The sequence below is a fragment of the Panthera pardus genome, unplaced genomic scaffold (genome assembly GCF_024362965.1).
Source record: "Panthera pardus isolate Hobbes unplaced genomic scaffold, ASM2436296v1 HiC_scaffold_18, whole genome shotgun sequence".
NCBI lineage: Eukaryota > Metazoa > Chordata > Mammalia > Carnivora > Felidae > Panthera > Panthera pardus.
Genome location: NW_026526743.1, coordinates 14512124 through 14528488, shown reverse-complemented (window position 1 = coordinate 14528488; position 16365 = coordinate 14512124). Strand labels below are relative to the sequence as shown.

General features: G+C 58.5%; 3 protein-coding genes across 6 annotated transcripts in view; all 3 read right to left on the bottom strand.

The window, feature by feature from the left end:
* Positions 1-155: 155 nt before the first annotated feature.
* TTC9B (tetratricopeptide repeat domain 9B) lies at positions 156-2456 on the bottom strand. Its single transcript, XM_019432141.2, has 3 exons — positions 1988-2456; positions 1257-1439; positions 156-379 (listed from the first exon to the last, which is right to left on the bottom strand). The coding sequence occupies exons 1-3, from the start codon at positions 2400-2402 to the stop codon at positions 252-254; spliced, it is 726 nt and encodes a 241-aa protein (XP_019287686.1). The 5' UTR covers positions 2403-2456; the 3' UTR covers positions 156-251.
* A 2325-nt stretch (positions 2457-4781) lies between these two features.
* Positions 4782-8764, bottom strand: CCNP (cyclin P). The gene is made up of 7 exons (XM_053905939.1): positions 8655-8764; positions 8373-8570; positions 6998-7087; positions 6765-6920; positions 6064-6222; positions 5836-5987; positions 4782-4985 (listed from the first exon to the last, which is right to left on the bottom strand). Exons 1-7 carry the CDS (start codon positions 8658-8660, stop codon positions 4820-4822), a joined length of 927 nt encoding a protein of 308 aa, XP_053761914.1. The 5' UTR covers positions 8661-8764; the 3' UTR covers positions 4782-4819.
* Positions 8765-13232: 4468 nt separating this feature from the next.
* Positions 13233-16365, bottom strand: part of AKT2 (AKT serine/threonine kinase 2) — a 50127-nt gene continuing 46994 nt past the window's right edge. For all 4 annotated transcript variants that reach the window (XM_053905938.1, XM_053905935.1, XM_053905936.1 and 1 more), the window contains 3 exons: positions 16122-16209; positions 15917-16019; positions 13233-14883 (listed from right to left, as the gene is read on the bottom strand). In XM_053905938.1, coding sequence (XP_053761913.1) covers positions 14804-14883; positions 15917-16019; positions 16122-16209 — 271 coding nt within the window. In that variant the 3' untranslated portion in view covers positions 13233-14803. The remainder of the gene's footprint in view (positions 14884-15916; positions 16020-16121; positions 16210-16365) is intronic.

Here is a 16365-nt window from a genome sequence, read left to right as displayed (position 1 = left end):
GCCCAGGCCCTGGTCCTGGGGCACCCCACTAGGATCCCCCCCATCCCACACTTCCTCCCTGAGCCTCTGGGTTTCTGGGGCCCAGGGGGTGAAGCCCAGGTGCACATTCCCTCTCCGCCTCCCCGTCCCCACAAGACACCACACAGAGGCTACAGTCACCAGTGACAAGTGCTTTACCAGCAAACACGTGAGTCAGGGGAAGTTACATGGTGAGGTGGGAGTGGGGGTAGCGACAGTCCCCCAGGTTGGCCTTAGCCTATGACATCCCGATTCCCTGGCCCCGCCCCGGCCCCAGCCCCGGCCCCACTGTCTTCCCGCTGGAGGCTGCGACGGTTCATCTTCAGCTGGGTCAGCTGGATGTAGCGCAGGACATTGGTGTCTGCAGGGGAGGCGGGCACAGCATTATCTGGGTGTCCTGGGGCAGCTCGCACCTCATGGTCCCCAGCCTTCAGTGCCCCCAACCCCAAGCACAGCTACTGTTGCCAAAGCCTTTACCCCAAAACCCCAGCCACAACAGGCAGAACGGGGGCATTTCTTTTGCTTTTGCTGTGCCCTCTGCCAGGAATGCCTCTGCTCACAGACTTCTGTCGTACTCCCTCCCCGCCCCTGCCAGCCTCCCGTAACATCTGCAAGAAGCCTGTTCTCTCTAAACCTCTCACCAGGAAAACCAGTCTTGCCTCTGCCCCCACAGCCCTGTGTCCTGTACCTGTTGTGCGCCCTTTTCATTGGCTCTCAATACGAGACTATTGTCTCTGCACCGCCCCCCCCCACACACACACGTGCACCCTGTGATGTCCCAGAGGGCAAGCAACAAGCCTCCACCTGGGCCAAACCTGCCCCTCCCACCCCCGCCCCTGCAAACGTCTTGTCATTGCCCACCCTGGGGTCTGCCTCCCTGCGAGTGCTCAACAAGTAGCGGGTGGGTGAAGCGCCGGGGTGAAGAGGTGAGTGAGTTGGGTTCGTGAGCGGATGAATGAGTGGGGGGGTGAGTGGATAGGGAGTGGCTGAGTAGGTGAGTGGGAGGCTGAGGATGAGTCAGTGACTGAACCGATGGGAGGTGGTTGGGTGGATGTCAGAGGAACATGGGTGAGTGAATGGGGGGTGAGCGCCTGCGTGGGTGGGTAAGGAGTAGGTGGATGGAGAGGTGAATGCTGGGGAGGAGGCACAGCACTGCCTTGAAGCAGCTCGGCTCTGATCCTCCCTTGTTCCCTTGTTTCCTCTGCTCCAGCCCCTTTCCCTGCTTTGTCCACCCTCACCTGTGGGCTCCCGGCTGCGGGCCTCCTGCAGGTAGCGCAGCGCGCGTGCATAGTCGCCCAGGTGGTAGAAGGCAATGCCAGCGCGGTAGGTGGCCTTGAAGTTGCCCTGCTGCTTCTCCAGGACCTTGAGACAGTACTCGCGCACCCGCTCGTAGTTCACCAGCTCCGACTGCAGCAGGCAGGCTGCGGGGACACCGGAACCGGTGCTCACAGAGCCTGACGGCACCCCCAGAGCTCATCTGACTGCTAGGAGCCTGGCCTTCAGGCTGCAGGAAGCCCCAGCCCTTTCCCTTGGCTGAGCCGGGCCTGAGGGACTGCTCAGGCCACCGGGGCCGCCAATCTTCTGACCAATTGGGATAGAATCGTCCTGCGCCGCCGCTAGAGGGCGCGAAAACAGACAAGCGCTCCCGGGCAATTAGCTGGGAAGTTTCTGCAGGGGAGAGTACTAAACACAATCTCAGGTGAGGGGTGGGGCCTTGAATCGGTAATCCAGGGTAAGATTTTCTCATCTGAGGTTCGCAGGTGACAGCCCAGAGCCCATTTCTTGCCTCCCAGCCCTTCCATCCCTGTGTTCCCCTACGTCCCCAACCCCTCTCCTTGATAAATTCTGGGGTCTCCCTTCACAGACCCCAGGTCTGTTTCATGCAAGCCTCCAGTCCCCCGCTCAAGGCTTCATGATTGCCCGTCACTCCCTACTCCTCTCCCGTATGCGTCCCCCGACGGCCCCGTACCCGTGAGAGAGTCATAACATTCCACCTCCGTGTTCTCCACCAGGCGCCGCTGCTCCTCGCTGAGGCGGGCTGGCCCCGGGCTGCTGGCGGGCCCGGGGGCGGGGGCGGGCAGACCTCCAGGGCGGGCTCCCTGCGCCGCCTTCAGCTGCAGCAGTGCCCGGTGATACTTGCCGATGGCTTCCCGGAACTTCTTCTCTCGGTAGCAGCGCTGGCCCTCCGCCTTGAACGCCACGGCGGCCCGCAGGCTGCTGTCGAGCGCCGCGCCCAGGCCTCCCGACGGCTCTGGGGCAGGGCTGGGCCGAGCCGAGCCATGGCGGGGGCCCGGGCCCGGCGGGGAGAGGGCGGGAGGCGGGCGCGGCGGAGGCTCCGGGGCAGCGCTGAGCATCAGCACCGGGGACAGCGCGCCGCGCTGCATTGTGGGAAACTCCTGCGGCCGCCGCTGCAGCTACCGCATCGCCCCCCGCGGGGCCGGTCCCCACCCTTTCTCCGCCCCCGCACCTCCGGCAGTCGACTCCGCCTGCCCCCTATGGGTCTAGAGAACCCCCTCAGGACTTTCCCATTCTATCCTCCAAATCAGCCCCAGCCCTAGTTCTTCAGCCGGCCTCTCCCTTGTTCCCACCACTCCCCTTACCTCCCACCCTCCTGCCTGCTCTCCTCCCCCATGCCCAAAGCTCCCAAAGCTTTCTAGAAGGAAAAGACAAGTCTTGGGGAAAGAGCAGGAAGATATCAACCTCGTTGGAAAGCTGGTTTTCAGACCCCTAGTCATTTCCCATATTTGGATAAGAACACAGGTTATGGACTCAGGCTGCCCAGAGTCAATTCCCTGCTTATTTTCTCACTAGTTGTAGCACTTGGACACATCACCCAAATTACCTGGGACTCTATATCCTCGTCAGTAACATAAGACAATGATAGCAGCTTGGAAACCCATTTGTTCATCTATGCAACAAATACTCACTGATATATTTTCTGTGACCAGTTCTGGTCTGGGTGATGCCGGGAAAGAGCAGCTACTGAGAGAGCCTTGGACCCTACTCTCTCTGAGCCCCTAGTTCATGGGGAGACAGACCAGTGACCCGACAGTGACAGCCCAGAGTGGGCTCACCTGGGAAGCTCAGACAAAGTGGCCAGGGTGGGATAGGGAGACACAGGCAGGGGGTCAAGCCCTGGATGGGGGAGACACAACAGGTTGTCAGGGTCCAGAGGAGGTGCCTGCCCTAGACTGAGGCGGTGAGTGAAGGCTTCCTGGAGGAGGGGATCACTCTATGAACCAAAGAGATCTGCTTCTTGTCCGGAGTTCACTGTCTGGGGAGGAGACACAGTGGGAAAGCAGACAAGGGACAGCCCGGAGTGAGCGGCACAATAATGCACAGAGAAGGAAGCATGTGAGAGGCTTTTGAGAGAAAAACAGGGTGAACAGGTGAGCGGGATGGTTGATCTTCCACTGTCCTTAGCTGCTCACTTGGTGGTGGGACCTTGGCCAAGCTCCTTGATCCTCCTCCACCCTGCCTTCCTCCTGTGTGACCTGGGGATACTACGTGAGTGTATTTCAGAGTAGTTGTTGGGACTGAATTATGTTATGTAGGTAAAGCACTTGGCGCAGGGCCTGGCACAGGAATGGGCAATTAACAACCCCTGTTTCTTATCACCCATGAGACTGTGAGGTGTATGATCTTAACAGCCTGGCCCCAGGGGCACCTGGCTGGCTCAGTCAAGAGCCTGGCCCCGAGTCAGCACCCAGGTATAGTTGTTGAATGAATGAGTGAATGAATAATTTCGGGTACTGTATATATTCCCACCTTCCCCCACACCTGCAAGACCCTGGTTTGGGCCTCAGCTCCAAGCACCAAGCTTATATTTCCACTCTCCCCTCACCCTGCCACCACACATCCTCTTTCTGGAGGCCACATGGCAGGTCCCACCCTATAGGTCCAAACCTGAACTCAGCACTTAAATATTTTCTGAGCACCTACTAAATAGCTAGGTGCCAGGGGCTCGGCAGAAACAAGGGACAAGCATACCTATCTCACAGTTCTGCTAGGATGTAGTGCTAACAATTTCCATAACACCTACCGTCAGGCACTGTCCTAAAGTTCTATGTACTTATTAACTCACATTCTCATCACACCTCTATGAGGCCAGTGCTATAAATATACCCATTGACACTGTGGCACTTCAGGGGTTAAGTAAATCAGATCCTATTTATAGAACACTTGCTATCAAAGACCCATACTACCCCAGACTGATGACTCTCACAGGCCAGCATATTATATGTGATGTGTTGGGCTTGTCCAACCATTAAAAAATAGTGAATTTGTTGCTAACTTATAAACGTAGAGATACTTATGGAACCGTAGATGTTCAGCTACACTTGAACAAAATCTGAAAATCTGGCAACATCGAGGTAGCATTCCTTATGGCTGGGACAGGTGTTTTCAGCTTCCCACAGTCCCCATCCCTCCCAGTTTCTTCTCAGCTTGAGACCAAGAGCCATTCAGATTGCAGCGTCTCTGTCCGTTTATCTCCAGTAGGCGGTTACGCTTGGGATGCTAGTTTTAGGTCTCGGAGCCGCGCTTGCGGAAGGCCGCCAGTGCCCCCTGGCGGAGAGGTCCAGAATTCGCCTCGTATCTCCCAGCCGCCATTAAGAGACTTGGTAAAGAACATCCAATCAGAAAGATGAGAGGCCCGGAAAGTGACCAATCAAAAGCGAGAGAGGGGTCGGAATTCGACCAACGAGGACAGAGAGCGCTCAGAATTAAAAAAAAAAACCTCTTTTATTGAACTGGGAGAAGGATAAACAAGGAGAGTCTTTTTTTGATGGGGTGTCCAGACTCAGGGAGGCCCGGGCTGGGGGCGGCGGAGCAAGCGGGCGGCGGCGAGGCTGGTGCCCTGGAGCTGGGGCCGCGCGTACTTGAGGAAGGTCGCTGCGCGGCCGGGCGCGGGGCCTCGGAGCGCGGCGCGGGCCATGCACGGCTCGAGCGGGCGCAGCTCCGCGGGGCTGCGGCGGGGAGACGGAGAAACTGAGGCGGGGCAGGGGCAGCGGTGAAGACGACCTGTCCTCGGACCAATCAGGGGATCTCGGGAGGTTGGCCTGGAGGGCGCCGAGGACGAGCAGACCCCCGATTCTCCCCCGCAGGACGAGGCCAGTAGAGAGCAGGAGGGGGGCTGAAGGTGGACAGACATCCAGCTCTACCCCGGAGGGTGGGGGGGTAGAGGGACGGGTTGGGCGAAAAGAGGAGTCACCCTGGCATCCAGTTAAATGGTTAATAGAGAGGTGGGGGGCGCCCCTCTGGACACCCCATTTGCGGCCAGAGGGGCAGCTGGGGGACTCGAGGTTGGCCAACCTCTCATTCTCAACCTTGGGACGCAGTTAGGATCTTCCGAGGCCGGGAAGATGCTCTATCTTCCACCCTGGGGCAAGGTTAAGAGTCCCCAAATCTAGACAAACACCTCATTCTCGGACACCCCCAGACTAGACAGGCACACCATTTTCTCACATCCAGAAAAATCAAGTCTGGGTGCACCCCCTCCCCTGGCTCCAAGGTCTCTCATTCTCTGAGACGGTAAAGACTGTGACCGGGAAGGGGCGCCTGGGTGCCTCGGTTGGCTGAGCGTCCGACTTCAGCTCAGGTCATGATCAGGTCAGCTTGTGAGTTTGAGCCCCGCGTCAGGGTCTGTGCTGGCAGCTTGGAGCCTGGAGCCTGCTTCGGATTCTGTGCCTCCCTCTCTCTCTGACCCAACCCACTCGCATTCTGTCTCTGTCTCGCTCAAAAATAAACATTAAAAAAAAATTTTTTTTAAGTAAAAAAATAAAGACTGACCAGGAATGTAGGTCCCTGGAGCCATACCTGTAAAGCGCCGGCTCCAGGCCTGAGCCCGCCCCGTCGAGCAAGCGATGCGCCAGGCTCAGCGCCGCAGCTGCGCGCCGACCCGGCTCCCATCCCGCTGCCTCGGCCTCCAGCAGAGACAGCTCCAGAAAGTAGGTGGCAAAGAGCGTCACCTGCCAAAGCCCCGGGGAGATGAGGCCACGCCCCTACCCCCATACAAGCCACGCCCCTGCCCCCCTTGCCCCGCACCTGGGGGCCGCTCCCGGCCAGCGCGGCGAGGAGCCCGAGGCAGAGTAGCGGGCCCGGGTGGTGCAGCCGGAAATCCAAGCGGCTCAGGATGCGGCGCTCTGCGCGCAGGAGCTCGGCCCGCGAGAAGGAGCCAGCGCCCAGGAGGCAGAGGGAGGCACACTGCGGGTTGGGGGGGTGGGGGGGTGGGGTGGGGAGAAGACGTGGGGGAGTCTCGGACCCCTGCCCTGCAGCGCTTCAGTCTCCGTTCTGGACCTCGATTTCCTAGTCTGTAAAGTGGGGCCATTGATTTGTTGTCTGGAAGCCATGGAGAGCACAGGCTTCAGAATCAGACCTGGGTTCGAGTCTTACTGTGTGACAAGGACATCACTGAAGCTCTGAGACTCCGTTTCCTCGTCTATAAAACGGAAATAGTCCTCTCTACTTCACCAGGCAGCTCTGATAAGGCACCGGCTGGAACTACTCAAGGGCCACAACGACCGTCGTTCAAGACTGACTCCAAGTCCCACCTGTTTTGGGCAAAATGTCTTTCCCTGGGCCTCAGTCTCCTCCTCCGGTAAAGGGACACCGTGGTAGCCCTGACCTCATACAGATACGCTGGGATTCCAAGAGTGAGTAAAGCGCTAGCTCGGCACACGCTAGGCGTTTCATCCGCGACGAGGCGAGAGAGGCTTCCACCCTCCCAGGCCCCACTCCGGAAGTACCTCGGGAAGCACGCGTTCCTCCATTTTGCAGGCCACGAACAGGCAGGCCACGCCCAGCAGCTGCAGGCGCTGGAGGCGCACTCTGCCGGCGCGCAGGTAGGCATCGAGCAGGTGCACCGCCAGGTAGAGCGTGTCCCCCGCCAGGCCCAGGTACTCCTGGGGAGGGGCGTGAGTGACCACCGGGGATCTAGGCTGCGACGCCGGCCCAGCCCTGCCCCCTCCCGGATACGTACGTGCACCTGGATCAGCCAGTCCACCACCAGCGCGCGCATCTCCGGGGTCACAGCGCGGGGCAGGGCCCTCCGGGGCAGCGCGTGGCACACCTGGGGTTGGGCAGGGACAGCCTCACTCTCCACACCTGTGCTTCGGCTTCTCGCCTGAGCTCCGGCCCTAAGTGCAGCAGCCTCCTCGCACCGACTGGAGGAAGCGTGAGTGCCCCGCCGCGCACCCCCGAAACCGGCCTCCAGTCTTCTCCAAATGTGCCTCTATTCCTTGTCCCCATTAGAGCCTTGGACTTTGTTCCGGACGCCTCCCTATCCACCTCTCCAGTCTGTAGCCCTCATGGCCACGGGTCCTCCTAAGCATCAACCCCTGGGTTTCCAGACCACTAGTGGTCACCAGCCCTCCACTCATTCTCAGATCCTCCCCCCAAGGGTCTTTCTAAAATACAAAACTGGCCAAGGAACTCCCCAGCTTAAAACCCTTTCATGGCTGCCAGGACCCTCAGGAGAAAACCCTAACTGCTTTCTGACTCTCAGGCACTGACCCCCGCCCCCCCCCCCCCCCCCCCCCGCCGCTGACCCCCCTCCCCCCAGTACCAACACCACCACCTCTTCCCTTGTCTCCCCTCACAACCCACACTCCAGCTACCTCAGCCTTCTCTAGCCCTAGACTATGCCACGCTCATTCCCACCCCAGGGCATTTTCACGATCCTTCCCCAGCTCCCTGCATTGTCGATTCCTCAGCCCTTCAAACCTCAGCTCAGCTTTCCTACACAGAATTCTCCCTACACCCATTGCACTCCCTCTCGGTATTTTCAGTCTGGAGATAACCTGGTGTTTCCTTGTGTGTTTTGTCTGTTTGCCTCCCTAGGCTGCTGGCACCACAAGGGCAGGGATTTCTCTCTGGATCACAGCTGTATCTCAGTTCCTAGAAGAGTCCCTGGCTGGGGAGAGACAACTCACAAGATGCTTCTTGAATAAATTCATCCCTGCGGTGTTTCTCCCGACAGCGCCTATCTTGCACAGGTATCTGCGGACTTTGGACTCACTTGCCTCACTTTGGACTCACCGCGGACTTTGGACTCACTTGTCCAAAGCCTGCACTTTGGACTCGGGGGCCTTTCTGCAGTGACTGCCTACATCGGCTTGGCTGTCCACAATGACAGCAGACTATGTTGTTCATGACAGCATCCCCAGGGCCGGGAATATGCTCAAAAACATTTGGTGAGAAACCGCTAAGTGTTTGTAAGCGAATACATGTCAGAGACAAGCGGGAGGGGCCGTGCACTAGCAAAGGAGGGGCTGCAGGCAGCCGGGCGTTCCGGAAGGCTCGTGGGGTGGGCCAGCCTGAGCCTCGTCAAACCCGCACCCCTCTGCTGCGCTCACCATGACTTCGGCGAAGATGTCCCCAGCGTACTCGCGCTCTCCCGCCAGTCCCAGCGCGCTCAGCGCCTCCGCCAGCCCGGGCGGCACGCAGGGCCCCGGGGGCCGCGCCTGGCGTCCTGGAGACACGCTCGCGCCCTCGCGGATGCTGTCGGGGACCGGGACGCTCGGAGGCTCGGGGTCGGGCGAGGCAGCGGGACTCTGCAGGAGAGAGGAGGGGTCTGGAGTCAGCGCCCCGGAGACAGGCCCGGGGGAGGGGGGGGAACCCTAACTGCTGCCTCTCACCAGCATCCTCCAGGCTGGCGTCGAGACCCGAGCCCAGCGCCCACCTCTTCCCGCCGGAGCTGAGGACCTGTGGCGGGCGCTTTAAACGTGCCTGCACGCATGCGTGCCGAGCACCCGGGCAGGTGCGGAGGCAATGGCGAACGCCCCTCCAAACCTAAGGTCAGGCAGCTGGAGTCAAATCCTCTTCCTGCTACTAACTATGTGATCGGGAACAGCCCCTCCGAGCCTGCCTTTCCTCAGCTGCAAAGTAGGGATTGTTTCCAAACGTGTAAGTGGTCAGTCTGGGCTGGCGCAGCCACCTCCTCGCTGCTCCCCGGTCCCCATCCCCTGTAGTCTGTCACCCCCATTCAGCCAGAAGGGATCCGGTGCACGCCCAAGTCAGATCCCACCCTGCCCCTGTTCACAACTCCACCGAGTCTCCCATCTCAATGGGAAAGTCCATGAGGTCCTATATTATTAACCTCCCCACCAGCCCCACGCACCTTGGAGCTCGTCGCCCAACCTCCCCACCTGCCTCATGTCTCCTGCCACACCGGCCTCCTGGCTCGTTCTCACCCACGCGAGGCACGTTCCTACCCCAGCACCTTCGCACTCGCTGTTCCCCTTGCCTGAAATGCGCTTCCCTCACATCTCTCATTTAAGGTGTTTACTCAGATGTTACCTCCTCTGTGAAAAACGCCATCCTGAGAATTTCCTATCTCCGTTCTTCACACTTGTTCTCTCGTGAGCACTTACCGCCTCATCTTCGTTACTCTCTCCTGACTAGGATGGGAACCCCATGAGTGCAAGGCTTGCCTTCTGTTTTGTTTTGTGTTGATTGCTGTATTCCCAGTGCCTAGAACAGGGTTTGGCGCGTGGCAGGTCCTCAAGAAATAGTTGTTGGATGAGTAAGTGAACAGGCTGGATATAATTTACAAACAGTGGCTTGCGAGGACCTGATGAGGTGATGTTGGAGTGAAACCCGAAAGACGAGCCGGGAATGCAAAGGTGGGGTGCGTGGAGGACCGGAATATTCCAAGTGGTGGAAACAGCATGAGCAAAGGCACTGAGGCAGGAAAGGGATTGCTATTTTCAGGCACTGGAAGGGCAGAAAGCCTGGAAACATGAGCAGAGAGAGGATTGTGAGATGCTGAACTAACAGCTCCCTGTCAGACAATAAAACCCAAGCTCCATACCTTGGCCACAAGACCCCTTCGGCCCACTGTTAGCTCTCTAACCTCGTTTCCTTCCCCATCCCCCTCTATTCCCTTTGACGCACCCCCACCGCCCCCGGCCTCTTCGTGTTCCCCAAACACACCAGGCACCCGCCGGCCCCAGGGCCTTTGTGCGTGTCGTTCCCTTTGCCTGAACACTTGGACAAAATCTAGATATTTACATTTTCAGAGCATCTCTACACAAGACACTAACTACAAAAGGCATGTAGTAACTTTACAGCAGAGAGATGTGACAGACCCCACCTTCAGTCATGGGACAGAATCTCATGTGCCTCTCGAGAAGGTGCACCGAGAAGGGCACATCATTTCTGAAAATCCCTGTCAATCCCTGTCAAAATCCCTGTCTAGCTTGAATAGAACCGTGAGGAAACATCGGGCAACAAACTCTCAGTGGGGGACATTCTGTAAAGTGTCCCCGCAACTGAACGCAACATGGCAGTCGTTAGCCAGGTCATTTTTATTTTGCTGTGACCACTGGTCAAATCTGATAAAGATCTGAGAGAAGAGGGGTGTTTCAATATTAACTTCCTGACCTTGATAATTGAACTGTGGTCATGTAAGAGAATGTTCTTGTTTTAGGGAGCACATGTAAATATGAAGGGGAAGAAGGAGGGAATAATCATAAAATGTCACAGGAACCTGCATGAAGGGTAGATGAGAATTCCTTGCACTTTTTTTTTTTTTTTTTTTTTTTTTTTGAGTAGGCTTCATGTCCAGTGTGGGAGCCCAACACGGGGTCTGAACTCTGAATACTTGAGATCTAGCAAGACCTGAGCTGAGATCAAGAGTCAGACACTTGGGGGCACCTGGGTGGCTCAGCCAGTTAAGCGTCCGACTTCGGCTCAGATCATGATCTCACAGCTCGTGAGTTCGAGCCCTGCGTTGGGCTCTGTGCTGATGGCTCAGAGCCTGGAGCCTGCTTCGGATTCGGTCTCCCTCTCTCTCTGCTCCTCCCCCGCCCATGCTCTCTCTCTCTCTCTCTCTCCTTCAAAACACTGATACAGTGTTTGTCAGGTTTCTCCACTGAGAAGTCGCTCCCCCCCTTTCTATACCATCCACTGCGGAAGGAAGTCACTTTGCAGCCCACACGTAAGGAATGGGGGGCTATGCTCCCCCTCCTTGAAGGCACGGTACTTACAGAAATTCTACAGAAATGACCTGGAATTCTGTACACGTGTCCGTTTGCACCATTTACCATTTATCTCCATGCCAACTTGTTTATTGTGACTCTGGGTGTAACCCAGGACTGTGCTATTTTTGTTGCTGGACGTACTTTCAACTTTGCCCAGTGGGAGCACTTTCCATCCGCTCCTGTATGCCTTCACATACCCCTATCAGTAAGGCTCTGCTTTGCAGGTTTTTTAAGTTTCTTTATTTATTTGAGAGAGACAGAGATAGCGTGAGGTGGGGAGGGGCAGAGACAGAGGGAGAGAGAATTCCAAGCAGGCTCCTCGCTGTCAGCACAGAGCCCGATTGGGGGCTCGAACTCACGAACTTTGAAGTCACGCCCTGAGCCAAAACCAAGAAAGAGTCAGACGCTTAACCGACTGAGCCACCCGGGCGCCCCTGCTTTTCTGGGGTTTGAGCAAGCCCTTACTTTGGGGCACTACGAGGTGCCCCAGGCCTAGAATCATCTTAGTACTATTTCTGAAAGTGTTCTTCTATGAGCCTGCAGTTGCTTACAAAATAAAGTTAAAAATCTGTAAATCACCACACGTTTTCCGGAAAACTATCGGACACGTGTTAAAATACAGCCACCCGGGAACGTGGGCCACAAAAGTGCCAGAAAGATGGATCCTTAAGGTTTATTACAGCACCGTCAGTAGCAGCAAAACATCTGCAGACCGAGTAAATTGTCAACTAGGGGGGTCTGGATCGGGTGAGGCATACCTGCCTCGTGAGAGGAGCCTCATGAAGCAAGGTCCCCAAAATGCAGAGGGAGAGACTCATTTCACCAGGGACCAGCCCACCCTAGTAACGTTCATGTGTCGGCAGGAGCATTGGGAAAAGGTGGCAGGTGTAGCCCGGGGACTTGGCATTATTAACTGGGACAACACAACACCAAAGGGAAAGAGCCTTTTTATGGTGCCAACGAGAATGCCAGGAAGGGCATGCAGGGCCTGGGATCTGCGTGGATTTTCGCTTTTCCTTCCTCGTACTTCGGTGTTGCTTGCATTATTCACTCTCACACACATACATGACAAAAGACAAAGTAATCCACTCAAAATTAAAATTTTCCAATTGGTAAAATTTTATTAAAACTCTTCCACCTGAAACTCCCTTTGGGAAAAAGTTCTACAGAAGGAAGCACCACTACATCTGGGGAATCTATGTTCGCCCGAGGGAAGTGTTCGCTAGCCTGTGGGCCCAGAGCCGGGGACCAGGGACCAGGGACCGCGAGGTGATCTATCGGACTGAGGTAGGCTCAGGATTTCCTTGGAGTGGGGCAGGGAGAGGAGGAGAGAAGGAACTGGCACCGGCTGCCTCCGGAGCCTTGACTGGAGGGAAAAGTAGAAGGCTCTTCTTTAGAAGCTTCTACTGCTGCTGGTCTTATAAGCACCAGCACATGCTTTTGTAGTTAAATAAATAAAGTCCACGTGAAGTAAGAAACGGCCACGCCTTCCCGAGTCTAAACTGGCCCTGACTTTTCTCTGCTGCCCTCACTCAAGATCTCAAGGACTCCACGCGTGCGAAGCAGCCCTAACGCCTGGCGAAATCGGACACCAAATTCATCTGTGCCAGGGCAGCCCTGGTCCCAAGGTGCGGGAAGGGCGGTTCAAGCTCGGGAACCACAAGGTAAAGGGGACAAGCTCTCAGAGGGTCCCAGAGCTGGGGGAGGGCTGTGACCAAACCAGAGGCATCCACCTCGACTCCCATTCATACGCCAAGGATTCTGTGTTGGAATCGGGGGGCCTCGAGGCTCCCTGGTTTGGCATAAATGGGGAGAAGGGGACTGCATGCGATGCCCGGCCCTGGGACTCCAGGGTCACGGGAAGGGCATCCACTCCCACACCTGCACTCCCAGGGCTCAGGGGCGCCTCGCATGCCCTCCCCTTTCAGAGCCAGCCAACCACCCCCCCCATCCCTCCAAACCGCCCCCTCCCCATTTTAGCCCAGGCAGCTTCTGAAGACTGGGAATGGCCTCTGCCCGCCGGAGCCACAGCCCAGGCCCAGGCAGCTTCCCAAAGTCCTCAGCGGCTCCCACCCACAGCGGCACCCACACGGAGGCCCAGCCACCCGCCCGCGCCCTGCAGCCCGAGGGGACACAGCTCCAGATGGCCAGGCCCGGGCACGACAGACAGGTCCTAGGGGCAGGTCAGTGGGGCCGGGCTCCGCAGGCAAGTAACGGCCCAGGGCGGTGGGCCCCGGTCTGAAACGAGTGTCTTTATTGCTTGTACCGTACAAATGGGAGGAAGGGGGAAGGCCAGTGGGGAGGACAGAGAATTGTCAGATAGAAGGACATACGCACACAGAAAGGAAAAAGACCCCCCACCCACCCAAACCAACCCTCACCCCACCCTAGGATGTCTCTCTCGGAACTACCTAGTACAGGAGGTGGGGCAGGGAGATCAAAACCACAACTAAATTCCACACACCGAGAGATGTTGGGTGGTGGGGGGGGATGGGAGGGAGAGTGGGCAGCAAATGGATCCCAGGTGTGGTCCTCCTGCTGGGCCAGCACCCCTCCCTCGGGATGAAATGCTCAGGCCCGGGGACAGGGCCCAAGCCCACACACACCACACACTCAAGGCCGAGACACGCTTGCCCTCACGCACACATACCCAACACATGTGCACGCACGCACGCACACACACACACGCCCGTGTGCATCCAAGTCCGGGATGCAGAGGGACATCCACAAACACACACAGTCTGAGGCACGTACCCCCGTGCCCACAGCACTGACACATGTTCACCTTAAGGCTGCAGAACGTGGGGCCCAGAGGCGGGGGGGTAGAAAGGGGCCCTGGAGCCTCCCCTTCTCAGAGGCCCCCACCCCAGTACGTACCAGAGACCCCCCACCCCACCCCCTCTTCGACCCCAGTCCATGGGGCCCAATACTGTCTTGGTGCGAGATGTGTAACAGCCGGGGCTGGCACCCCTCCGCCCCAGGCGGAAAGAAGGGGGTGATCCCAGCCCCCATCCTTGGAAAGAGCTGGGGCTGGGCCCGGGGTGCAGCGGGAGTTAAGGCCAGCTGGAAGGAAGCCCTAGTAAGGCACAGGACTGGGTGGCGGGGAGGCCAGTCCCCAAATGTTCCTCCTGCCTCATCCACAGGGTCAGGAGAGCAGCTTGGGAGGCTGGGGAAGGCGGGGCAAGGAGGCAGTGCCCATCCCCCAACCACACGAGGGAGCCCTGGACCCCCAATCCCGTACCTTCCAAAGGCCCCAGCCTGTCCCTAGACATTATTGCTTTTCTGCCCCTGTGGGATGAGGGGCTGGGCTACCCGAGCCAGGCCGCTCTGAGCCTAACAGCAGGGCACGGAAGGCAGCACCGGGGCACTGTCCGTGGGGCATCATGTCCCACAAGGTGTCCCCTGAGGTGTCCCACGAGAAGGCGACCTCTGACAGAGGCAGACTGCCTGCAGGCGCCTGGCCAGAAATTCAGGCAGGACCCACAGCCCCACGCTTCGCCCCTCCCTGGGGCTCGTGTTGATTAAAAACCGGAATCCCTCCAGCGGAGAGTCTCCCAAAGCCTGGTCTGAGCACAGAGGTGAGGACAGGACAGGACAGGATCCTGGAGGCAGGGCCGCTGGGACCGCTGAGGTGAGTTTGGCAGAGGGCTGAAGAAAAAACTGGAAATGGGGGTGAGCAGGTGAGAGATGGGGATGCAAACAAAAAAGGCAAAAATAAAAAGTTTAAAAACAAGAGAAAAGCCCCCGGGCGGTGATGGCAGCCGTGCGTGTCCCGCGGCGGTGGTGGCAGCAGACGGCTCTGCTCACTCGCGGATGCTGGCTGAGTAGGAGAACTGGGGGAAGTGGGTCCGCTGGTCCAGTTCGAGGGAGCCCAGGCTGTCATCTGTGGGGGGCAGTGGGAGGTGGATCGGAGAGAACGGGCCTGCAGATGGCCCGGCACCCCGACCACACCCCCGGGAGCGGGCAAGGGGGCCGCGGGGGCCCAGCCTCAGGAAGGGGTGCAGGTGGCGGGAACCCCCAGCCGGTGGGCCATCGGTGAGACCCTCCCCTCCGGTGCCACACTCTGGTCTAGCCTAGACCCTTGGCCCCCGCCCCGCTGCCGTCCCCGCCGATCCAGCCCCCACGCACAGCCAGAGGGGCTTCGGAGGGCCCGGAGGCAACCCTGTCCCCCTCCTGCACAAAACCTCTCCGTCGCTCCCCATGAAGCAAGTTCCCACTCCTTCCAACGGCCCCCAAGATCCTCTTACTCTGGCCCCATACCCCCTCTACCCCAGCTTCTGCAACACTCCATCCTGGACTCTCATTCCCGAGTGCCATTCCTTCCGCCAGGAACTTGGCTCCGCTGCCCAGGCCTCCCACCCCCCCCACCCACCCCCACCGCACCTCCTCCAGGTAGCCCCCCGCTGACTCACTCGCAGGCCAGGTCAGGCATTTCCTCTGGGTTTCCCCAGTCCCTGGGCTTCTATACCCTCGACCTGACCACTCTGGGCTGTCACCCCACCAGGCCTGAAGCTCCCTCAAGGCAGGGCCCAGGGCCGACTCAGTCACTGCTGTCCCCAGCACAGCCCAGCACTGGGTGGGTGAGAATCAATGAACCAATCCAGCCCCAAAGACATGGGCAATTTGGAAAGACAATTAATGAATGTGCCATCCCAGCAGTGACAACTTCCTGTGTCTCCTGCCCAGACCCCTCCCCGCTGAGCTCTGGAATGTGCCGTGGCCAATGGCTCCCGGCGACCCTCACTGGGTGTAAAGGTGCACAGACCAACAGCCAAAAGCCCTTCGAGCCAACCGCTGGCGAACTGCCCAGACACGGCGAGGGGGCCTACAAGCTTCCTCCCCGGAACTGGGTCAAGGGCAGACCCCACCCCTCCATACCCAGCCGGGCCCACGGGGGGAGGGCCTCAGACACTCACAGCGGTCCGGGGGTGTGATTGTAATGGACTGGGCGGTGAACTCGTCGTCAAAGTACCTTGTGTCAACCTCAGAGGTGACCTGAGGTTTGAAGGGTGGCAGGAGCTGCGGAGGGAAGGAACCCAGACTCAGGACCCAGGGGATGGGAGGCCTTGGCCAAGATCACCCTCGAGGGGCACTGCAGGAGCGGGTGGGCGTGGGGCTCACCTTCTTCTGCACCACGTCCTGCCAGTTGACGCTGAGGAAGAACCTGTGCTCCATGACCTCCCTGGCATCGCTGGGCCCCCCGCCGAGCCTGGGCAGAGATGGCCATGAGTACCCGCCTCCCGGGCCAGCGGCTTCTGGGAGACGGGCCTTCAGCGCAGGCCCTGAGCGACCTCTAGTGATTCTGTCCTGGCCACAGACCACCATTCCACACAGGAGGAAACCATGGTTCAGGGAAGGGGCTCTC